We start from the raw sequence: 27,340 nt of genomic DNA on the forward strand, positions 1-27,340 counted from the left end.
GAAATGATGCAGTGCAATCTCATCAGGTTTGTAGATAGTACCAAACTGGAGCAATATGTTGATATATTAAGACAGGAACTTTAGTGTACACCCACTGGATCAGATTGCCCAGGGCCTCATCCAACCTGGTTTTGAACACCTCCAGGGATGGGGCATCCACAACTTCTCCGGGCAACCTGTTCCACTGCTTCATCACTCTCTGAGTGAAGAATTTCCTCCTAACCTCTAATATAAATCTCCCTTCTTTTACTTTAAGACCATTCCCCCTTGTCCTATCATTCATTATCCGATTGAGTAAAAAGTTTTTCTCCATCAGTTTTATAAGCCTCCTTTAAGTACTGAAAAGTTGCACAGAGGTCCCCCCGGAGCCTTCTCTTCTTTAGGCTGAACATCCCCAGCTCTGTCAGCCTTTCTTCATAGGAGATATTTACTTCATTTACATTGAAGTTAGGGTTAAGCTATAAACCAGAACTCATTTCCCTCCTTTCTAATGTTAAGTTTGTTCAATTTATGGTATACCAGGTTATCTTTGCTATTTCTGTGTGATCTGCCTTAAGAGTTGATTATTTTTTTATTATTATTTTATTTTATTTTGTGGTATCCCAAGCCCAGATTAATTTAAGGGTACATTTGGCAGACTATTCTAAAGTTTTTGTGACAAAAATAGTATTCTTAGACTGGCTTGAGTCTACCCACAGAATACTGCTGACTCTTTCTGCTCTGAGGGTGTGAATGTCTTTCCTTCTTTGCATAATTATGTGCAGAACAGATAATTATGAGGAAACTGGAGAGCTTCCCCATCCTACTAATCTGATCAAGATTTGAACCATCACCATCTATATTTCAGGAAAAGGCTGAAAGTTAAGGGAACAGAGAGTATCACCGGCAATATTACTTATCCTCTCTGTTCAAGTTTGGTCTTAGTGTACTCAGAAATACATGTCAAAGGGTCAGAGGGAAACAAAAAAGGTATAACTTGACCATTGCCTAATAGTTAGGAGAAGCTCTTTGAATGAGAAGGTAAGACTACATGCCAGGTTACTATGTCAAGAATATTCTATATCTACAGTTGTGGCTGAAATACAATACTAGCTCCAAGCATAACAATGTAAATTTCCAGGCTCCATGACTCCTGCATGCCTGTCTGACTAGTATATGATCTTCCAGCATGTGTTTTTTTCCAATTTTACTGATACTTGACATCTCAGGCTGTTTGGGTCCGCATCTTTACCTCTCAGGAGAATGAGAACCTAGATAATCCACATGAATTCTATCCTAACTGAAACTAGGACAAGGATGTGGAGGTCTAACCGTTAAAATGATATATATAGAAATATTATATAGAAAATGAGACCTGTACATGAACAGATGTAAATGTTCTGAAGAAGGGCAGGCAAAGTGGATTCTGAGTAATCGGTCTATGTGTGATAGTAAGAGTACCTATGACATTTATATGAAGTTGGCAAATGTGTCATTAGACCTATAACACCATGCAACTCTAGAGTGGAAGATGGAGGCTAGATATCCTGAAGCAAGTCAGAAAATCTTTTGGAGCTGCATTCACCTATCCTAATGTGAAAGCCTAGTACCAGATGCAGTGTAGGGTTCTCCTTGGACCAGAAGCATGCAGGTCCCCCTTAAATTATCTTTCATATCTGCAATCCCCGTGAAAATATTTCAAATGCCCTACGGCATCTCAAAGTAAATGAATCCCACCTCTAGTAACAGGTAAGCTGTAGTGGTCTTTACATTCCGTTGACTGTATTGACCTGTTCTCCACTGATTATAATAGGAGTTTAGATGTTAGTTCACAAGTTGATGACTAAATCTAGCTAAATCTGGTGCCTAATTTAGAATAATTTCACTGGCCTCAGGAGGCTTTTAAATTCTCTGTGCAATCGATGCAAAGATGTTAGTGCTAAATGTAGAGAGCTGGATGAATCCAGCTGGACTTCACAGGTTCCTCCCTTTTTCTTTACTTTATAGAAAGAACCTAGGCAGCTATGATGGGCAGAATTAGATTGCCCTGCCAGAATCCATTGCTTGAAATATTGGCAAGACCATGTTTTAGGTAGACTTCTAAATTGAATAGAATGGATTCTGCCTATCTGTCTTTAGAAGCCATAGCTATCTCTTGCTTGATTTAAAAATGTAATTACTAAAAACAGAGCTCTAAAAATATTTTTCCTAAAATGTTGTTCTTGAGAAGAGCAGGAAATAAAGTAGTTAGGTCCAAGAAGACACCAAATAAGAAATTGAACATACTAATCATTTCTAATTTATTTTTTATACCACGAGGTCCTTTAGGCATCACCTTTTGCAGTTTCCTGAGTTAACAGCCCAGGAACATATTGTGATAAATCATTGAATTAATGATGGGAAAAAATACTAACTTGTAGCTGTTTTTAAAACTGGATCCAGAGAAACAGATTTTGGGAGCTATTTAAACTCCTAAAGGCTTGATCCACAAAGGGACACAGACTTTTTAGTTGGTCAGCATTACATTACATAAGATTTATGTGCTTGTTTCCTAAGCTCGAAGAAGGCACATTATCTTCATATAAAATGCATGCAAAGAAGTAGGCATCTCTGAGATCCATTTCTTAAATTCCAGATCTCTTGAGGTGTAGCTGTTCAACTCTCAGCCACAGAGATGAACAGTCATGAACAGCAGTCCCTAACCCTTTTTGTGTCTGAAGAGACCATTGTAAGTTTTGAAAAAGAGAGTCAGCAACTGAAAGGACATCGCTCTTTGAACACACAGCTGGAGGAAGGGGTGATACAAAAACTGTGAAAAAGCTCAGGATTCAGCACTTTTTCAGAACATATGAAACAATTACAATGCCATCTGTAAGGATTCACATAGTTCTTCTTCACTTTCTGACTAAAACTCAGCCAGCAGGCTGTAGGTAACTCTGTGAGTCTTGCTGAAGCAGCACTACTTAAGAAACAAAGGTTCTACATTCACAGGACCAGAGAGAAGCAGCAGCAGAAAATAAGCTTCTAAAATCCACAGGTTAGGATGATTACTTAGGAGAAGCTGCCTGATGCCCATTTCTTGCTGAAAGAAATGGTCATGCATTTTCCTTTAAATAGTAGCTAGATTTAAAAAAAAAAAAAAAAAAAAAAAAAAAAAAAAAAGGTAAAATTCAGGTATTTCTGTCTTTATTTATTTATTTTAATATTTTATTTATTTATTTTCCTATTGAATGAAAAGGCAACTTAGAATCTTTCTGTCTGAGTTTTTCCTTTTTCAGCAGGGATCAAACAGGATACTCGAATGAGCTCAGGATTTACTGAGAATTATTTAAGAACTTCAGCACACCTGGAGAAGGAGACTAGGATGATAGAAATCAGTGAGAAGCTCCATGAGAGTACTGACTGAACTAGGGGTCATAACCCTGAAAAAGAGGTAACTTGCCAAGCCTGTAGCAGAAGTCCATATAGTAAAGGGAGGATGTTGGGAGGATTAGATTAGGCGGAAACAGAGAGTGTTTCGCTACTGGAAGGAGGGCCAGGCGTCATGGAAAGAATACAGGGATGCTGTTCGTGTTTGTAGGGAGAAAGTTCGAGTGGCCAAAGCACAGCTAGAGTTGAAGCTGGCTGTGTCTGTGAGAGAAAATAAAAAGGGTTTTTTTAGATATGTAAATGGAAAAAGGAGAACTAAAGAAAACATAGGGCCGCTCCTTGATAGGGAAGGTCTCCTCACAGACGATGACGTAGGCAAAGCAGAGACGCTTAACGCCTTCTTTGCCTCTGTCTTCAATGCCGATGATGGGCTTCGGGACCCAGGGTGCCCTGAGCTGGAGGACCGGGACGGTGGGGATGACAAACTCCCAACTGACCCTGAACGTGTGCGGGATTTGCTACTCCACCTGGATCCCTACAAGTCCATGGGTCCGGATGGGATTCATCCCCGGGTGCTGAAAGAGCTGGCGGATGTCATTGCGGAACCTCTATCAATTATTTTTCAACGATCCTGGGAATTTGGAGAGGTCCCAGTAGACTGGAAGCTGGCAAATGTTGTGCCAATTTTCAAGAAGGGTCAGAAAGAAGACCCTAGCAATTACAGGCCTGTCAGTCTCACGTCAGTGCCTGGTAAAATCATGGAGAAGTTGGTTCTTGGACTCATTGAGGCGCACCTGGGGGACAAAGCAGTTATTGGTCCCAGCCAGCATGGGTTTGTGAAGGGTAGGTCCTGCCTAACTAACCTGATTTCCTTTTATGATAAGATCACCCGTATGGTGGACCAAGGGAAACCAGCTGATGTGATTTTTTTGGACTTCAGCAAGGCTTTTGACACGGTTTCCCATAGGATCCTACTGGACAAAATGTCCACCATACAGCTAAATAAAAACATCATACGATGGGTGAGCAATTGGCTAACGGGCAGGGCCCAAAGGGTTATGGTAAATGGAGCTGCGTCAGGCTGGCGGGCGGTCACCAGTGGGGTCCCTCAAGGCTCCATTTTAGGGCCGGTACTTTTCAATATTTTTATAAATGATCTGGATGTAGGAATAGAGGGTATTTTGAGCAAGTTTGCTGATGACACCAAACTTGGAGGAGTTGTTGACTCAAGTGAGGGCGTAAAGGCCTTACAGAGGGATCTGGACAGGTTGGAGAGCTGGGCGATCACCAACCGCATGAAGTTCAATAAGAGCAAGTGCCGGGTCCTGCACCTGGGACGGGGAAACCCTGGCTGCACGTACAGACTGGGCGATGAGACGCTGGAGAGCAGCCTAGAAGAGAGGGATCTGGGGGTCGTGATAGACAGCAAGTTGAATATGAGCCAGCAGTGTGCCCTGGCAGCCAGGAGGGCCAATCGTATCCTGGGGTGCATCAAGAACGGCATCGCTAGTAGGTCAAGGGAGGTGATTGTCCCGCTCTACTCTGCGCTGGTGCGGCCTCACCTCGAGTACTGTGTGCAGTTCTGGGCACCACAGTATAAAAAGGACATGAAACTGTTGGAGAGTGTCCAGAGGAGGGCTACGAAGATGGTGAAAGGCCTTGAGGGGAAGACGTACGAGGAACGGCTGAGGTCACTGGGCCTGTTCAGCCTGGAGAAGAGGAGGCTGAGGGGAGACCTCATCGCAGTCTACAACTTCCTCGTAAGGGGTTGTCAAGAGGCAGGAGACCTTTTCTCCATTAACACTAGTGACAGGACCCGCGGGAACGGGGTTAAGCTGAGGCAGGGGAAATTTAGGCTGGACGTCAGGGGGGGGTTCTTCACAGAGAGGGTGGTTGCACACTGGAACAGGCTCCCCAGGGAAGTGGTCACTGCACCGAGCCTGTCTGAATTTAAGAAGAGATTGGACTGTGAACTTAGGCACATGGTCTGAACTTTTGGGTAGACCTGTGCGGTGTCGAGAGTTGGACTTGATGATCCTTAAGGGTCCCTTCCAACTCAGGATATTCTATGATTCTATGATTCTATGTTGAATTGGTAAAAGCTATTAACTCTTCCTTATCAGAAACAATGAGGTGTAAATGAGTTCAGAATGATCAAGATAAGTACTACAGTAGCACATACTTAGTCTGAGTTTCTCATTGCCACTGGATGATCCAATGCATCCAAGAGACAGCTTTGTCCAAACCAGATAAATGGCTCTTTCTTTATATTGCAATTGTAATTAACAGACAGAATATTTCAGTGGGAATGCTAGGGTTAGTAGTCATGCCTGTTTTCTCAGCAGTTGATTTTTGCTGATTCTTAATGAGGCCTCTGTTGTTTTCCTTGCAAAGAAAGATGTACAACATTGCACTGGATAAGACCTGTCTTGAAACAAATCCTCTTTGCACCATCTGCACTTTGACACCAGGCACAGCTCCTCAAACACATATTCAACTGAATATTGCTCTGTTTACTAACAGCACATGAGTGTGCTTAACCACACAGGAGAGCTGTATAATGCTTTTGGAGAGAGAAAGCTAACATTTGCCACGCAAACTGGTTCTTATGTCTTATCCGGAATCAGAGAGAAAGTATAGCTTTGAGCTAGTGCCTGAAGAACTGAAAGTCTCCTATCTATACACAGTGTCTCCATCTGCTGATTGTTAACAGAGATTTCCATATACTTTTGCATAACCCAATGGAAAGCACACTGCTGATGCTGTGACAGATGGATGCCTGCTTACACGCGGGAAGTAGACCTTTTGTTAAATCTGGTCCCTAAGTACAGCATTGCTTAGCAACTATGGGAAATGGAGACAAGCCAAAATATCAGAGCACATTTTACCTTCACAGCTGAGGGTTTGGGGTTTTCTGTTTGCTTGTTTGTTTTTTTTAAAGAAACTACCCCAGCTGAATGCAGTGTAAGACATTGTAAGGTGTTTTATGGCTTATGCTCTTATAGGAGGAGTGTCAATGTCCCATTTCTCAGAGAAGCGCGCTGTTTCACTGACTATAAAGAAATTCAGACCCAGTAGTAAATGAAATGGATGAAATGGAAACCCCTCTTGCCTGTTTGTGCCTTTTTTACAGCTTTTTCCTAAATCTTCAGCATAAGGAGTTGTTAAAATCACAGCAATATTCAGCCCGTAGCACTCCAAAGGTGTATGGCAGCACTGCTATTCTACCTCTCCTCCCTTGTCACAGCATTTAGTCTCTCTTTCCTTCTTCCCTCCAAGAGGTGTTGCAGAGTATGAGCTGAAGTTCAGTAATGACTAGTTTATCTCCCCAGAAAATTCTGGGTTAAATAACATCACTTTGGCAAGGATCCATGCAGCAAATAACTTTGTTAGCACTTTTATGCCAGCAACACAAAACTCCTTTACACAGCCTTGGCTCTGAAGTTGTGGGTATCTTGAACTATGACTGATCTATGGCTGCTCAGCTAGAAATTCCTGTGTGCACTGCTTCCTTGTACTAAAAAACTCCAGGGAAGAAGTCCATATTTTGCTGAGCATTGACTTGCCAGAAAAATATCCTTCCCAATTTATGTGTAGGAGGAGGACAGAGACAGAGGAACTACATATGGTCTTACATGGTTACTAAAGTGTATTTAAACTATTGAGAAAATGAGGCCTTTCCTCAAAAAACAAAAAAAACCAACAACAAAAAAAAAAAAAAAAAAAAACAAAAAAGTTTTTTTTTTTTTTTTTCTACATACTTCCAGGGAATACGTATTTTAAATTGAACCAAGGTAAACTCTAGGCTGAGTTCAATTTCTTTGATATAGTCTTGTTCCAGTTGCAGTAACATTGGGTAGCTGAGCCTTCATACCCCTGAACCTTGCAGGAACTGCAACTAGAGGCCAGCTGAGATAGGACTGGGCACTGTGAATGGTACCAGCCTACCCTGGCAGGAAAATGCAGAGTCCCCCATCATCTCTGCATCCACTGTAATATAGAGAATTCTGACTTTCTACATTTTTATGTGGATGTAGTATAACGCCAAATATCTCATCAGTGCTCTAACAACACTATGCTATGTAGCTACATAGCTACAGCTGTGTAGCTGGTGCATACAGGTTTGTACTCTCTGTGCTGGGCTCAGCCTGACTCGCACCATTCCAGAGACAATGAGAAGCAAGCCATAAGTATGTCTGGCAGCTTGCCTGTGGAAGACAAACTCTGCTTTGAATGAAGCAATAAAATCAGTAGGTAAATACAGTGGGTTTCAGCATGTTCTTAATATTTCTGAATAACAAATATATAGGAAAATAAAAATCCCTAGGACTTTCTGGCCACTGCATCTTAAGATCTGAATAAAGAGTGAATAAAGAGGCACGGAACTGCTGCTGATATGCTGAAAGCACATCTGTGACTTCTGTGTGGTACATAAATACTCAGGCTAATGTTAAACCTGAATCAGCTAGGTTATTAATAACAGCACAATTGGGTCAGCAGAGTGTTGAGTATAGACTGATTTGTCATGTTTCCTGGGTAAGTTTGCAACCTACCCTAAGCTTTCTGCTGCTGTAACTAGACTGCTATTGGAACAAGAGTTTGCTGGTCTAAAGGTTATATAAATTATCTCAGTTATTGTTTTTGTTGCAATATCATCTCTCAGCAGCATGGTGCCCATAGGCTGCATCAGCTTCTTCATAGACAGACAATTCTGATTGACTGATGTATTGCAGAATTGATTACTACAATGTCTAACCCATGGGCATATAAATTGGGTAGGTAGAGGACTTGGTACTAGGTTGGGGGCTAGTTATTTTGTATTCATGCAAAAATTTAGATGTTGAAGTCTTAGATTAAGTCTGCACTTTGCTTGAGATGCTCATATGGAATAGGCAAAGTCAGGCTTCTTCTCATGAATTAAGCACCCTACTATGGCCTGGAGAATAGGCCATATAATAGGCCAGAAAGGACACCTCCTTTCTTTTAGTGTTCAGTGACTGGAATGCTTTCCCAAAGATGATCTGCTGCTTTCCTCTTAACTGATGGATGATGACCTCCATCTGTCAAAGCTCTGGGTAAAGTTCTCTCTAACAAGTCTGTATTTTAGTCTCCTTGCTAAACAGACCAGTGAGCATGCTTTCTTCCTCTCAGAAGAGCTCTCCAGCTAGTAGGCTGTGGCACATTCAGTTCAGTACAGCACGAACTAAAATACTTTCAGTAAACAAAATTTCTACAAATTTAGCACCTAGAGGTTTGAGATGCCATCTCCCTCCCCCAGCTATGTTGTAGATTAGGAGAGGTTTCAAAGATTTGCTTTCAGTTCTAAGCATGGAAAAGGGGATTTAGTCTTTCTTTCTATTCCTAATTAACTTGTATTTGCAACATAATTCATGCTGTGCTCTTGATTTATAATATGAAACAGACTCCATTCATTTTTGTCAAAAATACTTCAATTTTTTTTATCTTTAAAGTCTTGTTGTTATACAGCAACAAGAACATGCACAAAATTTAATGATTCTAAATCAACATTTTCTTGGGGTGCTGTCCTTATTTTCCATTAGTTGTCTTTCTGCAACAAGAAAAAATAGTTATAAAATAGAACAATTGTGATAGTATTCTGACAAGTCCAATTTATATGGTACATTGTCACAAAAGTTATCCTAAGAAAATGCAGAATGGCTATACAAACCTACTAATACACTTGAGAAACTCCTTGCAGGAGTTAGAACAATATACTATGAAAACTCCAAATACATATTCAGTATGTGTGTTATTAAAGAAAACTTTATAAATATGCAAATTTAAGATCAACATATACAGAATAAAATGCACTAAGAAACTGATATGTAGACAAAGGTTTATTTACACCATACAACATTTTAAATATTTTATACACAGCTGCAGCAGAGAAAGCTACTCTGAGCTTTCCAGAGAAAACTGCAATAATAAAGATGTGAAATATATTATTCATATAAAAGTGAGATTATTACTTTATTGCATTTAAAGCAATGAAGAATGTAGCTCAACAGACATTCATTTAATGACAAAAACTTTGCTTTTATATTATAAAGTAAAAAGTGTAGTAATGGCCAAACAGACTGTTATAAACTTTAAAAACTGCATAAATATATACATTGTGCTTCATGGTGAAGTTTTTTGAAAACTAAACCAAATGAAGCTGTTACAACATGAATCGTTGCTTGAGGTTTATCTATAAAGATTACCTTACAAATCCATTCCACGGGTACTTACAACACACGATGGTAAGAATTGTACACCTGGTTCTCCACTAGCCATACTAGTGGGAATAAACTGTATGAAAAAAAACAACACTGACATTTGGCACAGGAAGAGCCTGACATAAAGTAGTCACAATGTTCAGACAGGAGTGTCAGGATTCCCAAAGTCTCTTTATTGTCAGTGCAATTAATTATTTTTGTTTGTTTTTCTCTTGTTCAGTTTGTTTTTCTTTTTGTTAAACTTCTGTTTGAAAGTCACCTTCTTGCACATCTAAAGGCAAGTTCAGACATTTCTCCCATTCTGCTGGTCTTAGTTCTAAAGCATCTTTTGCCTCTGTGTCTAATACGTTTATCGTTGTATAGTGTTGATATTCGCCTGCGGTTTTGAAACTGTCCCATGGAGCCTTGTTCTGCGCTGAGTTCTCCTGAAAAGCAGAGAAGAAAGAACAATAAAAATGAGGATGAAATAATGTGTTTTCTGTTTATAAGGCTGCTCACTAATGTGCTCTCATGAGATGCAGGAGTCAGGGAGAGGAAATGGCTTTGCAGGGAGCTAGGCTGGCACGCGCTCAGCGCCGTTGTGACTGTCTTTCGCTGCGAGCAGTCAACTCTTTGGCAGTCTCCTCACCTGAGCTGCCAGCTAAGCCCTGTGTTTCGCAAGAAACAATCTAAGTGAGGAATGGCCAAATGATCCAGTAACAACAGCCAGCATTGTAGCTGTGGTTGTGCTGAAAAGTGCAAAAAGAGAAGTGAAGTTAATAAAGGAGAGCTTGCTGTCTAAAATATGGAGTGTTTTGAAACAGAGATTGCCATCTCAGTATAGAATTGGGGCAGACACATGACAGAACAGAAGAATCCTGCTCGTCAAGAATGTGATAGCCACCTTGATTCACAGCTCAGGTATATTAGGATTAGCAAGCTGAAAGCGTCTTATTTTCTACTGTCCTTGAATTCTTTTGGAATGTGAAGTTTTACAGGGTAAAAGTCGTTATGGAGTGAGATCAAGTTCATTAGTGATTTCTGCTGTTAGTTGCCTAAACATAACATTTTCTCACCATTTTAGGTGCCTTTGAATATCCTGTTGGATCTCACACTATCTTTCAAGAGAGGTGTGTGTCCTATGTCATCACTGCATATACTCTGCTGTAGATTAATATACCTGAGGCTGTGTAAAATAGCCTGAGATGCTGACTTGTAGGTACCTGGATCATTCTCTGACTGCATTACAGATAGACCATTCCTCTAGGCAGCTTTTATTAGCAGACACTTCAAGAATTTTGCACTGACATGAGCAGTCAATGCAGCTTATCCACAGAAAACCCCTTTGAGATTTTGAATGAATTCAAGCCTTACATGGACAGAAAATTTCAAATAGGGGGTGAATGCAAACTTCATGTGACAGCAAATATCAAATGGAGGAGTGGGTGAGAATTGGGTGCAAAATAACATATATCGCAGATAAAGATTCCTGAAAGAATCTGGGCCAAATTTCTGTTGGATTAGAATGATGTAAACCCATTGACCTCACATCTACTTTATACTTCATGTCTGAGAGCAACTCTTCATAAAATGCTGTATAATAATATGATTCTAGCTCAGTTTCAATTAATATGCAATTTTCAGATTATAAAGTTATATAGAAAATTATTACTAATCATAATATTACTGCTAACAAATATGTCACACTAAATTAGCTGTTTTAATTAGGCAGAATCAACTATTTCCTTGCTCTCATTATCAGATGTAGTCAGGGTGTTATGTGTGTAAGAGTGTGTGTTTATAAATTTGAATTATGATTATAGCAGTGTCAATTCAAGATGATTTAATTTTTGCTTTACCAATGCTAAATATTTATAAGCCTATTATGGAAAAGACAGAAGATTACAGAGACCCTGTGTGCCTTCTGGACCCTCTTATGTATAGGTAAATCTAGTTGGACTTATTTGCAGTAACTAATATAATATCTGTTTGCCTAGCTAGAGGAAAAGCCCTGTTGGCTAAATTTTATTAGTGAGATGCTTTCTCTATATAGTCCTTTAGACTTAGTAGACACATATATATTTTAAATGTATTCCCTATAATTCAATTAATTGTCATCTACAACTATATCAGTGACTTAGTTATTGTCTAGTTGTACAATCTGATGAATTCCATCATAGGTTAGATTATTGAAAATGTCTTTTGTTCTCATTTCTGAGGCTATGTAAAAGCAGCACAAAATGAGGTCTCAGGAAATAACACTGAATTCAAAGAACTCCAATTTCATTGTTATTGTTAGGGATCCAACATGTTTTAAATAGCCAAGAAGGAAAACTTACCATGCTGCCTGATTTTGGTACATCCCGAAATCTGTCCAGTGTCTGGAATTTCTGATTTAACTCTTGAAACAATTCCATGTGTCTTTTTCTTGTATGCATGACCTTCTGCAAAAAAAAAAAAAAAAAAAAAACCAAACAAACAAACAAAAAAAAACATAATTGCTTTTATTTATAATTGAATCTGGGCTTTTTTAAAGAGAACCATTATTTCCCCCAGCATAATAAAGTAAATTGAATTTGGCAGGGCCATCTTTTCCCTATAGACTTGATCAATGGAAGTGAATTGCACTGTCTTCTCTCTGCTCTGTTTAATGCACTTCCTGTAAGCAAAGGACTTTTTTAACCCCACATCTATTGAACTGCTGAAATCAAGGAACACACTTTTTGTGCTAGCCTGAAAGAATCTTGAAAGCAATGTCAGTTTCTCAGAAGGAACTTTGGCAGTTTCTCAGAAGGAACTTTATCTTTTGCACATTAAGAATATTTTCTAGAATTTCTGTTTTCAACTTGGATACTAGCATTTTAATTTCTAGAGGAATGCAACAGCAGCTTGTATCAGCACTTTTTAAGAATAATTTTTATGGGAACACCAAACTCAGGATTCCAGGACCAAAAGGAAAAAGGCCAAAATGTTGTCTTTTTAATCAGACATCTTGTCATTCAGATAATCACAAAATGCAGTTGAAATGGAATACATGGTAAGATAATGTGCACAATTTCTCATCTTTAATGGATTTGCTATTTTATGGACAGAGCAATTGAAAACTACCCCCCCTCTAGCCAATGCACATGGCATTCTTCCACAAAATCTAATTATATGGCACTTCTGTGTAAGAGGTGGAGACCCCAAACAGACCCCACAGTTGGAGGAGCCCTCAGGCCATGTATCTGCACTGGCAGCTACACAAAGAGTGAAACCTATTTTCAGGCCTATACTGTCATGCATACCATCTGTGTTGTTTCCAGGTAAGTTCACTATCAGGTATGGATTCAGACCAGCCTCCAGAGCAAAGCCAAAGGCTGCTAACTGTTTGGCCAATCTTGTGGTTCAGTACTGTAGGTGGACAGGAGACAGGAAGGGCTGAGGATGCTTCACCTCGGTCCAACAGCAGATGGGCCCAGCTTGGCTTTTCTTAAGCTTCTGTAGCTGCTTGAACTTGAGTTGCAGCCAGGGCAGCAGCCAGTAATGTTCACAGAAACAGGGCAGGTCACTAGCCAGTAACGTTCACAGAAACGGTGCAGGTCACCAGCCTCTACATATGTCCATTAATTGTCAAGCCTGATTTTCCCTGGCAGTGTACATGACAAGCCCCACAAACTTATATATGCAGTGCCTGAGTGCGACCCTCCCCAGCAAGTAACACTTTCACCAAATCTGAGTTAATATCTTTAAAAATGGAGCTGCAGTGGCTGACCTTCAAATAATATTTTACCACTTCCAATTTTCACTTGTTTATCTTTCATTTGCATTTGGTATTTATAAATTTCATGAAATGTGGCTGCTCTCTTGGCCATGCATTCCTACCGCTATGCTGTAATGACCATATTAACCTTAATATATCCACACCATAGATTGAGAACTGGTTTCACTTCTGAGAACAGGAAATTGGCAACATTATTCACAAAAGAGACATGAGCTATAGCAAGCAATTAAAGACCTATTAACTTAACATGAGTTGTGGGGTGAAAAGGGAAACATTTTTGCAGGATTCCATGAGGAACTCCTTGCAAAACATAATTTAACTAGAGATAGCTGATCTAAATTTATTAGGGAAGTTTCACTTAAGTGACTTCCTAGGGATTCTTTTAAGCTGTTACTGTTATGGCAGACAGGAATATTTAACAAATTTCATATACATAGAATTTTAAAAAGAAAGGTTCTGCCTCAAAGATTATTATTGGATGAAGTAAGGAGACATGCTGCAGGGAATAAAACAGATTTGATGTATTAGAAAAACTGGCTCTAAATGCAGAAAATAGCATATGACTGTGAAACAAATGTCTCCAGCTGGAAACTTTTTAATAGAAGGCTAGAAATACAGAGAATGCTACTTTCTGATAGTTTACTGAATCGTGTACCCAAGAATTTAGTTAAATAGCAAATATGAATAATGCAAATGTCTTACTCAGTTCATTACATTATTCCTGAGGAGAAGCAGGTGGGAGGAGAAATTAAACGCTTGCAGTGGGAAGTCTGCCAGAGAAAAGGCTTTAAATTTTATTCTTAATAGCAGAGTAACTTGTATGCACATGTACATATGGATCTTTTAGTTGCTTTGTGTTTGCCTCTCTTCCATTCCATAATTTCTACCCACTGACAACCCTATCCTCCTCACCGCTTAGAAAGAACGATCTGAACTGTCAGTGAGGTACAGAAACTTAAACTTCCAACATTAGCTCTCCATTTCTAGCCTTTTAAAATTATTTTATTCCTTCTTAGAATTCAGCATCTTATCTGTTCTCTAGAAAATGTGCTCTGTTGGATAACTCTCTTTTATGAGAAAATAACCCATAAAGTATTTGTGGGGGTTTAATCTGTTTTCTCTATTAAATTGCCAATGTAGAAAACACAGTTTTATCAGTCTTAGAATACAACACAGAGCTGAAAATCTTGACCAATATATACTAGGATGATTGCAGTAGCATAAGGACCTGAACAGGATGAAAGAGGAGTCTCTGATGCTGCCTTTAGAAAGTACACCTCCTTTAGGTACAGTTGTGGATTTGCCCAGTCATACTGCATCCCATACCAGAAATAACTGAGTTAGCCACCAGTCTAAAGACTTACTCACCTCAGAATCATAGAATCATTTAGTTTCGAAAAGACCTTCAAGATGATCAAATCCAACCATCCACTTAACACTACAAGTCCACTGCTAAATCACATACCTAAGCATCACATCCACACATCTCTGAAATACCTACAGGGAAGGAGACTCTACCACCTCTCTGGGCAGCCTGTTCCAATACCTAACCACCTTTTCTGTGAATACATTATTCCTGATATCTAATCTAAACCTCCTGTGGTGCAACTTCAAACCATTTCTTTGTGTTTAATCACTTGCCACCCGAAAAAGAGACCAACACCTTCCTCAGTGCAAGCTTCTTTCAGGTAGCTGTAGACAGCAATGAGATCTCCCTTGAGCCTCCTGTTCTCCAGGCCAAACAGCCTCAGTTCCCTCAGCCACTCCTCATATATCCCTTTTCTAGCTTCATTCTCTTCTCTGCACACACCTGAGCAACTCAGTATTCATCTTATAGTGAGGGGCCCAAAACTGAACACACTATTTGAGGCGTGGTCTTACCAGTGCCAAGCACAGACGGATCATTGCTTCCTTAGTCCTGCTGGACACACAATTTCTGATACAAGCCAAGATGCCATTGGCCTTCTTGGCTACCAGGGCATGTGGCTGGCTCATATTCAGCTGGCTGTCAACCAGGCACTGTAACCCTTGTGTCCCCCTCACCCCTAAAGCAGGACAGGTTGAACTGATACCCCTTTCACATTTCTACTCCACTCACAAATAACATCAAGGTTGAATTTTGAAAGGGCCAAGCCTTACACTCAGCACCTACCCTCAGAAGAGCACTGTGGGTGGATATGATCAAAATGAGAAGGACTTCAGACATAATTCTATACCCAGTTCATTTTTATCATATTTATGATAAGATTTCAGCTGAACTCTAGCTCAAGGACAAATATTGTGATAAAGATTCATGGCCAATCTTATGAATAATAACAATAATAATAATGTCATTCAATTTGCCTTGGAGATTTTCTGCATTGTTACAGGTAAAAATGCTCAAGTTTTGCATGAAATAGCTAGGTGAAAAGAACAGATGGGGAAATGCCTTCCCAGCCCTACAATGGAAGCATGCTGTGTTTTCAAGATGTTATAGGTCTGATCTGTTGCCAGACTTAGGAATGGGAAAGGATTTTTCCCTGCAGGCATGATTTTTTTTTTTTTTTTTTTTTTTGCCTTTGTCTTGTAGAGATGTCTTCAGATTAGTAAGAGAAAGATTCTAAATTTTTGGGTGAGTTTGTAATATTGTTATAATGAATGGCTATTGTGGATAAAATTCTGAAAGAATGCAGTTCCAGCAATCAAATATCAATTCAACATTATTTCTGGTGGGATTCTGCTGCTCTGTGGAAAAAAAAGACATTCTGGTATTCCCACTTTTCTGTATCCTTGGTCTCCCTAATGGAGCTCAGAAAGAGCCAGAGATGACCTGAATCCTGGAGCACAGGGTAATAAAGCACTTTTCTGAATTATTTGGCATAAAAGTTGTTTATTGTAAGTGGATAAAATTGTATAAAGGGAAGACTGAAGTGGATGGGTGGGGAAATGGAGGAGTCAGATCTTCTTGTAGAATTTAAAGGTAATTGTGGTCTTGTATCTTAAAAAGCATGTCAATAATAGTGTTTAACTCTTCTGAATGTTTTTGTAAGTGACAGAGCACACCTATTATAAAGACCTCCTGGGAATTTCCACAGCATCTGTATTTCTGCTCAACATAATTAGAATGACTTTTATTTGATCTGACAGCTAAGTATTAGTGCTGTGCCTTCATGATAAAAACTACCAGTCCAGTTTTAGGGAAATTCAGAACATAATGATTGTGCTTGGTGAACACTTAGCTAGCATTACCACAGCTAGCAGCACAGCAAGGATCCAAAACTCCCAGACCAGGATTTTGGTCACGTTTTGGATACTGAAGTATACAAAAACGTGACTAAACTAATCTTTGGGAACAGCAAGGAAAGAGCTGAAAAGATGTTGCATGCTCATTTTAAATTCAAAATTCATATAGTCCGTTTTGCAAATTCTAGTATTCAACTATTATTAAGCAGTATTACTCTCTGCCGATAGACTAAACACACTGTATTATAGTCTGTCTTCTACATGAAGGGATGATTTAAGGATGCAATGGCAAACTGGTTAAAAAGGAAAAACAAGTTACAGCTGGTCTAGTTCTTGAAAGCCTTCATTCTAAGCAGCAGCAGATCTGTGATAATGGTTGGCCAGTTTGGATATCATCTTTTTCTTTCTTCCTTTCATTCCTTTGTCTGGGGACATGTTATCTATAACACTACCCAGCAGGTAGCGTTATATAGGACTTTTATTTACTGTTTGCTATGAAGGTTTACAAAACTATACCTGTATCTATATATAATGGAGATAACAGGGATGGAGACTATTTTATGGCATTGAATACAGACTTGGTCTGCCTGTTTGCATCTAGCTTTGGGTTTCCTCTGTGACCCTCAGGATTTTATTTTTTTTTTTATTTTTTTTTTTTTTAATTTTTTCCTGAAGCCAAAATAGGCTTGGTTTGGTTTTACTTCAAAATGTCTATATTAAGGTGAGGGGTAAGTATATATATATATTGCTATCAAACTGCAACTCTACAGCAGTAAGATGAATATGTCCAAGACTATATTCAATGGCATTATCTAGCATGGAATCTCTTTGGATGCTACTAAATTCTCTTGGTCTCCAAAATAAGAAGTCTACAACCACATTGCCTATTGTGAATGGTGCCTCGATCATTCTAGTTCCTTAAGGATACTTCAGGAACTGTTGGAAGAAAGAAGGTTGGTGCAGACTAAAATAGTGAAGATCATTCTAAAAAATGTTCATATTGCTTACATTTAATTTTAGGCTCACTTGCTCATCAGAATTTTGTTGTTGATTCATGTTGTTATTTTCTACATACTAATCCTAAAATATTTTCTTTAAACTTAATGCGTGAATCTTTGTCTGGTGCTGTATCTGAGAGATTACATGAGTACCTAAGTTAACTATAACCTCTGGGAGAAGATGACAGAGGATATCAAAGCATGATATTAAACTATCAACAAAACACAATCAGACTTGGAAGCTTAGCATTTCAGCAAAAGCAGGTCACCAAAGCAAACCTCTCATTGCAAGGCTTCTATGATCACTCTCTGGCTGCATTTTGCTAGTTCCATGTCTTGCTTCTCTATGGACTAGCATTTGAAATCTGAAAGTGTATGTGTTTACAGCCCATATAATAAAGAATGCTTTTGTTTGAACATGGAAAGAAGGAGGGTGAAGTATTAAAGTTATTGTTGATATGTAATGATCACTGGAAGCTAAAGTTTAGTCCCATGTCTGTAGGTTCCATGCAAATATTATGATTGTTCAACTTCTCTAGAGACACAGATAATGAATTATATCAAGCTATAACATGTACAGACAGACTATGCAAAAATAAAAATAGATAAATTATTAAAATGCTCTTGAAAAATTACTGCTATATTGTTTCTGGTAGAGAGTAGAAAAAAACATCAAATAAACAAAACTCTAAAAGATTTCATCATAGTGACTGAGATAGAATACAACATTCATTAACTAAGTCAAACAAACCTACTCCTTCAACGGGCTCTTAGTCTGAAATTATGGTCATCCAACCTAAGGAACCTTACATAAACTTGATTTTTTATACAGCATGTGATCCATAAGCTTTGACAACTGCAGCACATCATCATTCAAAATTTGACACGTTTATAATGACTATTTGGATGTGAAACTCATATGCCAATAAATTAGTATTGAAGAAAATGAGAGAAAAAACGACCGAGAATTTCTCAAAGTAAGCTTCTGCGACAATGTGGCATGTGCTACAGAAGTGTCACACTTTTTTAGCAGATAAATAGAAAAAAAAAAAAAAAAAAAAGGATGAAAATGAAGAGGCAGAGAATTTAAAATCCGAAACCATGATGATTAATATTACAATATGATAGTTTGATCTCAGAATATTTTACAAACAAGTTGCACCAAAGTAGTTTTCATGAATTTCTCTTGTTCTGTCCAGTACTGACTGAAAAATCCTATGAAATCTACTATGTCAGAAAGCTAAAATCTGCTAAAACACTTCATATTTGCTTTTAGGAAAATACTTGCAATAATCAGGAGTAATTCAGTGAAACTTACTTCAAAGTCAAGGTCCGAATAACGTGATTTTCTTCTCTATTAAGCAGTAAAAAAGAAAGAAAAAAAGTTGTATTAACAAGGGGACTATTCATCAAATCACATTAATGAGTCTAAATAACATTCTTGTTTTTCTATCAGATATATGTTAGGCATTCTGTGAGAGTCTGTAGATTTTATTATGACAATTTAAGACTAATGAATGAATTTATATACAGTTTATTAGACCAGTACTGTATTCCTTTCACTGAAATAAACCAGATTGCATTTCACTGGGATGTTTCATATGTTATTTGTAGATAAAATATATTTATTTCTATGCTTTCTGTGGTGTTTTTAAATTATCATAATCCTTATTTTCTTAAATTGATATCTATATGTATCCATGTTTTAGGCTTGTATAAATATATAGAAATTGGTTCTTTCCTTTATCAGGTTTACATTGGTACAACTCCATTGATTTCAATTGGGTAACTGATAGCAAAATCAAGCTCAAGCCATCTATACTTTCCATAGAGGCTTCAGCTTGTTTGTTTGCAATGACAATCTGGACGAAGAAAGCAATGATTTTGTTTTACATTTATGGTATATCTGATTCAAAGCATCCCGTAAAAAGAAATAATTATTTACTATTGAAGTAATCAATTGTATACAATACTACAGAATATGATTCTTTAGACATATCAGAAATAATTTAGCACATAATTTTTTACAGATTCTGAAAGAAACCAATTATGAAGTCCAATTAGATCAGATAAAAATAGTAATACTATAAAGAAGAGATTAAAAATATGTTTTTTTCTTCTTCCAATAAGGTTGGAAAATGAATGGCTTGCAATAGACTAAAGAGATATGGAAAGCAGTGATTGGAGGAACTGAAAAAAAGAGCATGTAAATGGAAAGAAAAGATACATTCTCCTTCAGGAAGGAGAGTTAAAGGAAGGGAAAAATACCTCAAGAAAACAAAGGGCTTGCTGGTACAATTTAACCCTAATTTCTTTGTAGTGGAATAGGATGGCTTTAAGTCATGGTGATCAAACCTTTTCATAATGCACTTAATTTTTGCAGTGAGATAGAAATCAAATCAACTGAGTAAATAATAATAATGTTACTGACTTCATTAAACTTGGCTTTTATCTTGCTTAACATACATGAAGGGTTTAGTAAGTGTTTTTGTTTTCTTGCAATTGAAAGAAACAATTTCAAGTCCTAAAGCTGCAGAAAGCAGAAAATATTTGATCTCCCATATCACTTCGTGATATCATCTAGGATTTGTTGTAAAATTTTGATCTGCTCCAATCTATAATAATATGAAAAAGACAAATGTAGCACTCCCTACAGAGTTTAGACACGCTGATGTCTAAAGACCTGTGAGGCACAAGAACAAAACAAACAAACACTATAAAAAAAGTTAAAAAAAAAAAAAAGCAAATTTTGGAGGAGCTATCCTTAATTAGTAAGTACTGCTTTCACCTAACATAATTTAAAGACAGTGTTTAAAAACAAATTAAAAAATTCTGCAAACATAAATAACGTGAAAACTTGGAAACAGCAATGGTTTTGGAGGTAGAAAAAATATGAGGAGCTTATGCCCGAATTCTTGAAGGTACCTGAGTATCTACATCTCACTCATATTAAGAGGACCAAGGTACAAGTACATGTACCTTTGATATAGGCCTTCATCATTTCACAGTAAATCAACACCTGAAGAAATCTGTGTATCTCTAATGAGGAAGGATCTATTTTTAAGGTGTAATTAGAGTACATATTCCACAGTAAAGGCTCAGTGATTTCAAAAGAAGAAATGCATACAGAAGATGATAAGGTGAAGTTTACAGGTGCAGATTTGCATAATGCTTGAAAAAGCCATTATTTAAGCTAAAGTTCAGTGATAGACTTGGTACCATTGGACTGCCTGACTGAGAATCCTAAATTAATCCTAAATTCCTAATCCTAATCCTAATCCTAATCCTAAAAATCCTAAATTAAAACATGGAAAATTAGAAATGAATTATGCAGTTTGCTAGATACTGTGATTTAGAAAATTGACACCTTTGTATTTTGCCTTAAGTCTGATGACAGTGCAAATATTTGTGGCCAGATTATTAGGTTTTGCAGCTGGACAGCTTTATCACTTTTTACGTGATAAAATAACACATCTAACAGTCTGCAACATATTTAACTATGCTATTAATTGTGATGGTATATATATATATACACACACACACATATATGTATATTTCTTAAACAAAATTTTATTGGTTTGGCTCTTTGGCTGAGAAAAATAGGGTTTCCCAAATGTACCTATAAAATGGTTTTAGAAATCTAGTCAACCATCTAGCTCGTTCTGCAATTTAAATTAATGGAAGGTAGAAGCTGAATGAAATAGAATAAGGAAAAAAATCTCTTGGGACAAATGAGCTGCTGAACTGGTCACACCAGTATGTTTATTTTCAAAAGACTGTTTTACCCAACTGTAAAATTGAGAAAGATTTTAACCAACATAAAAATTAGACTGGAAGTTGGTACTAACTAACAAATGACCACAAAGGGTAATATCAATGGTTCATCTCAGCTTGTGTATTTGACCAGGTTATGCAGTGATGTTTAAGGAATGTTACAGGACAGTGTATGTAAGCAGTGATATTTCTGTTGCAATCCACTCCCTAGTTCTTCAACTGTAAATTAATCTGTAAATTAATCCCTGGGAGGAACTCACTCTGTTGAGTGTTATGACAGTTTTTTTTTGTTTGTTTGTTTTTGTTTTTGTTTTTTTTTTTTTTTACACTATTCCATTAGTCTAATCATGTTTTATACTCATTTATAATTTTAACATCCAAAATATGGTAAGGTAGTGAATTCCACAATTTAAATATGCATAATGTGACAAAGAAAATCATGTTGTTTATCTCTTTGCCATTTCATTTGATGCTCCTTTTTTAAATTATAGGAAATATGAATAATTGTTTCCTAAATTGTTCCCTATTCACTCCACAGTCATCTGTTTTCCAAACTGAAGAGCTTTAATGCTGGAGAACTGCAAAGGGTAACTAATAAGAAGACTGGCTAAAAAGCTGAAGCTACATGCAATTATTCAGCAGTAGGGAGTTATATGGGATAATTCTGAAATTCAGGGGTATGGGTAAGAACTAAACTGGATATCCAAGCACAGTTCAAAATGCTATAAAAACAAACAAAAACAAACAAACAAAAAAAAAACACCAACAACAACAAAAAAAAAACTGTCCAGTGTCCATTTGAGCAGGCAGAGATGTATATAGAACTTCCTGAACAACTCCAATATACAGCCCTTCCTGAACAACTCCAATGAGATATCTTCACTAATGCTCTGAATTGTCAGAAGCAAAATCATCACACAATCACAGAATGGTTAAGGTTGTCAGGGACCTCTGGAGGTCTTCTGGTCCAATCCCCCTGCTCAAGAAGGAACACCCAGAGCCCAGAACCATGTTCAAGCAGCTTTTGCGGATCTCTAAGTAGGGAGATTCCACAACTTCTCTGGCAGTGCTCAGTCACCTGCACAGCACATCAGTATTCAGAGGGAACCTCCTGTGTTCCAGTTTGTGCCCGTTGTGCCCACCATGCATGTATGCTGGGAAAATTTCAGAGTAGAGCAACAAAAATTCCTTTTATAGGGTTAATACACTGGGTCAAGAGGAAAGAATAAAAAAATCATACAGTTTGTTTAAACATTGGCTCTGGAAGAAGCAAACAGAAGCCTGCTTGAAAAGCTTACAAGGATACAAACACTGCTAAATAGAGCTGGTGTGACAAAAATATAAACATTTGTAACTATTACTTTTTTTTTTTTTTTTTTAATGCTGTCAGTAAAAAGGGAAGTTTTTGTGACTGCAAAATGAGTTGCTGAAGGGAACAGTGCGACCCCTTCACTGCAGTCTGGAAAGTGAGGTTGGACTGTGTATTACAGAAATACACTGTAGAAAATGTTCTTGCATTGATAGAGGAGATGACCTGAAAGGAGATGATCTTTTCCATTTCTAATTTCTACAACTCTTTAATCTTGATTGATAAAATACATATTACAGCAAAATAAATAAATAAATAAATAGTACATTTATATATATATATATATATATATATATATATATATATATATATATATATATCTCAAGCTCTCAAGCCCTTCATGCCAGGACCAAAGCAAAACTCTTTGAAACGAGGTCTGCTGTAGTAATTTATTTAAAATCAATTTTACTTCGTTCTAATCACGTATAGTTTTTCTGTGTAATTCCAGAGCAACTTTAAACTCTGCTCACTGGGGGACAAAAATAGAACACTGAAGAATAATTTCCATACAGCAGCATGCACTAATCTGCTGGCACTAGGAAGGAGCTGCTCTCACTAAATGACTAATAAAATCCCTCTCCATCTCTGTAAAACGACAAATGCCTGGTTCTTTCCTTATTCTAGTCTGCATTATGCCACTACCTGATTAATTACATGAGATACTCCTGAAGATATATTACATTGTGCGAAGTATAATTGAAACCAGAGATACCACATTATAGTGAGGGCTATAACCATGTTTCCATTAATATAAAGCTTTATTATCAGCAGTTTATAATTCACTCTGAGATTAGATTTGACATACAAGATCTTAGCCTGGGGAGGATTTTTTCCCTGAGCAAAATTACAGGAGAATCTCTTTTGGCCCTCAGAGATATGAAAGTGGAATGTGAGTAGACAGTTTTGATTTAAAATGTCTTTTGTATGTATATAACTGAAAAAAAAAAAAAAAAACCTTGGTTTCTGAATAGAAGATTACATTGCCTATTAGTTTATAAAATGAGCTGGACATAAGGCAGTATATTTTAACAAAAAAGTGGATTACCATTTTAACATGGGAATTTTAAGACCTGAAAATCTGCTAGCAAATTTAGCACTTCAACACAGCACAACCATAACTTCAGGGATCCCATTTTAAAACTGTTCCAGCATTTTTTTCTAGTTTACTGCTCATTTTTTATATATATATAACCTGCATATGTATTTACTCAATGGACCAAAAATACTTGTTTTGTGTTTCTGAAGGTTTTGGGGGCAAATGTAGCATTTCTTACATGGACAAGCAATTGAAAATATGTTTCCTAAGGGTTATTTGTAGTTAAGATAGCTGTTTGTGATATAAAAAATAAAATGTGCACTACACTCTCTAATGCTAAATAAATTTCTGTTCTTCACATCTTCAGTTTCTAGAATTAACTCTGCCTTATTCTACCTCCATTCCAGTAGAGCAGCCTAAGAATATGCTGCAACATTTTCTGAAGTCAGAGGAACTTAAGACCTACTCATACCACCAAAAGAAAGAGTGGGCTGTTATAGGTCTAGGTTTCATTTCACTGAGAGTCACAAAATTGGCAAGAACTGTCTCGACAGTTCTTGAAATAAAAAAGAATGGAAGGGATAGAAATCTGAGACAGAGAATGCCTGAAAAAAATAATATGTGGAAACATGATAAAGAGGAAATTTTTGTGGTGTTTGTCTTTCTATTTTTGTTCTCTCTCTCTCTTTTAAAATTTATTTCTTTTTAACTTCTCATATCATAAATCAAAATGACTTCACACCATTTTGCTTTTGTTCTGCCTGATGCTCTGGTACTTTATTGACAAGATTGGCTATTTTAACTGCATATTTCTTCTCTCCTTTCTGTTCTTTTGTTATTTAGAATTTGCTTCTTCTCCATTTCTACCCTCTTTTTTTCTCCCTGTTTTTGAACATCTGTCTTTCTTTACTCTCCTGTCTATATATATATATATATTTTTTTTTTCTTCGCCCTTCACTATTTTTAATGTACCACTTTATTTTCTCAGCTGTAACAATAAGTTCTTCCTGAAGTCCCACATTCGCAATTTGGCCAAGGAGCTCTAGGGATTACTTTCTTTGACTGTATTAAGAGCTTTCATGAATGAGTACGGAAGGGTTACTTGGCCATGCTTCCAGTTTAGGGGGTTTACTTCTTTATCCACATAAAGATCTCCTAGCAGAAATTGTGGCAGAAACACAAACAAGGAAATTGGAAAGAGAATTCATATCCTTTACATGGCAAACCATTTGGAAAGTCCCTTCTTTCTTATTCTTATAAAGCAGATGCTCTTTTTTGCCTTTAATGTTTCTTTTGCCCATGTTCGTATGCTCTTCCTCTTATTGCAGTTCTTTGTCTCCTTTTACCATTTGAGCAGAAGTTCACACTACACTGACCTTCCCTTGAGATAACCCACCATTCCTGTCCCACAAATGTACCAGTGCAAGTCTCTTCACATAGCCAGGCAGCAAGTGACCTACTCCCTCTTGCATATTTGTTCCACAATAGACAGAAGAATTACTTTTCCCAAAGATATGTTGTGCAGATCAGCTTCCTCTGCTTTTAAACCTTCTAACCTTTCCTTGCATCTCAGTGGCTGGGAATGCACAACTTCACTTCAAAGTAATTTTATTTTAATGAGCACAGCACTCTAAGTGTACATTTTCAAAACAAAAACCATTCCTAAGGAGTGTATTGAGAGTCCTTTCTTCATTAAAACCAAAACACTTTGAACTGAAGGAGCACACTCCAAACCACTTTGATGCCAAGGTAACAAAGCCAATTTTAATCCATGCATATAAGGGATGTGCAGGAGATTAGCCAGATGTTGAATTACTGCTCAAAAACTCAGTGATGTACTAATATGCCTGCCTGTGTTTATAATCGCATGAGTACTGTTGGGTACATACCAAATAAAAAATCACTGACTTGCACTCTGGGAATGTGCAGATCCTTAAATATATACTTACTTGGGCAATGTATTTATGTAAATATTACGACATTCTCCAACAATCTTTTGATAGTTGAAATTCTTCCATACATAATAAAACTTTGATTGTTCCCAACAAAGAATTTTGTTGCGAAAAAAAAAAAAAAAAAAAAAAAAGTAGGTGTAAAAACTAGAAGAAAGCTTGTGACACGTGGTAGGATTCATCTGACTGAACTTAGGACATCAATATTTTTTATGTTTATACCTGACCTACTAATTTTATCTTTCTCTGTCGTATCAGTATATAGCTGCACTGTCAGCATGTGATTTACTTCATCCTATGGTAGATGTCTAAAAGTGGCCTAAAAGTGTGTATTTCTCTCTGCTGACTCTGAAGAGGAGCCTGATGTGGAAAGATCCTTTCCAGGTCAGAATGGGAATGCCTACATTTAGATATTTAATAGTAGGGGTGATGGATCCTCCCTGCAGAGTTAAAAGTGAGGACATATGTTGTTGTGCTAACACTATGGTTCTGTTCTGAAACATCCATCTCCAATGATCATAATCAATACAAAGTCTAAACAAAAGAGAACACAAAAAAGACACGATATTTAAGTGTTCACTTTAAATATATATACATATATATGAACTATATATATACCTATGTATATATATATATGCCTATGAAGAGGTATATATATACACCTATATATATATATAGGTTTAGGTATATATAGGTATTGGTATATATATACCTATGTGTATATATAGATGTGAAAATACTTAGGGGTTATGTTTTCCAAACTGTTGTCTAATTCTGTTGGTTCAGTCTTATGGCCACAAAGACTGGTATCTACCATAAAATGAGGGGGCAGATAAGAACTATTCAATGTACATCATTAAATTCCATTTCACTGTGTGTCCAGCTGCAAACAGTTATTACTGCAATATTTCTATGTCTTCAAGTGTTTGTGAATTCATAATTAAACTACCAAAATCAGATGCCGGGTTGGATTTTGGCTGAAATTGGATCATATGACATCTGAAGCCATTCTGGTAACATGATAGATACTTTCTCTAACCACTGTGTAAACTATCCCCATTTTAATATTTTTATTAATCATAGATTTTAAATTAAGAAGAAAAAAAAGGAAGAATTGTGTTAGCACAGGTCACAAATGCCTAAGCACATTTTACTAGCATAGTAAATGATAATTACTGTGTAACTACATGATAAAAAACAAACAAACAAACAAACGAAAAAAAAAAAACCACCAAAACCAACCAACCAACCAAACAACAACAACAAAAACAAACGGTAGTATGGTAATTCCAGAAAAAGCACCTGGAAATACCTAATGGCAAATCATGGAGAGATTACAAGAAAACACTATAGGAGGGCTCCTTTCCTTTGGAAAGGCACTCTTGTTCCTTTGGATCAGCAAAAGGGGAACAGCCCCTACTGAACAGAAACCCATGTGCTGCCATGTCGGATTTTGGGCGGGACAGCAATATCAGCTAAGGGAAGCTTCCTAATGCTCAGAAGCTTCTCCTTTGGAAACAGTCTGGTCAGGCTCTGTCTGGAAAAACATGGGCAAAATGCGGTTTTGTTGCTTCATAGTGCCTGACAAAGTCATGACTTTTAAAAGGTCTTAAACTCTTCTAAAATTATATTGTATTGGAGATGTAAAATATTTTGGAAA

The 27,340-nt window shown here is 37.2% G+C and overlaps 1 protein-coding gene across 4 annotated transcripts in view; it reads right to left on the bottom strand.

The window, feature by feature from the left end:
* Positions 1 to 9,161: 9,161 nt before the first annotated feature.
* Positions 9,162 to 27,340, bottom strand: part of ADGRB3 (adhesion G protein-coupled receptor B3) — a 464,270-nt gene continuing 446,091 nt past the window's right edge. For 2 of the 4 annotated variants that reach the window (XM_032183544.1, XM_032183545.1), the window contains 3 exons: positions 18,868 to 18,903; positions 11,906 to 12,010; positions 9,163 to 10,012 (listed from right to left, as the gene is read on the bottom strand). In XM_032183544.1, coding sequence (XP_032039435.1) covers positions 9,824 to 10,012; positions 11,906 to 12,010; positions 18,868 to 18,903 — 330 coding nt within the window. In that variant the 3' untranslated portion in view covers positions 9,163 to 9,823. Of the gene's footprint in view, positions 10,013 to 11,905; positions 12,011 to 18,867; positions 18,904 to 27,340 lie in introns of all 4 variants that reach the window. The other 2 variants (XM_032183547.1, XM_032183546.1) reach the window with 2 other exon arrangements.

This window comes from Aythya fuligula, chromosome 3 (assembly GCF_009819795.1).
Source record: "Aythya fuligula isolate bAytFul2 chromosome 3, bAytFul2.pri, whole genome shotgun sequence".
Taxonomy (NCBI): Eukaryota; Metazoa; Chordata; class Aves; order Anseriformes; family Anatidae; genus Aythya; species Aythya fuligula.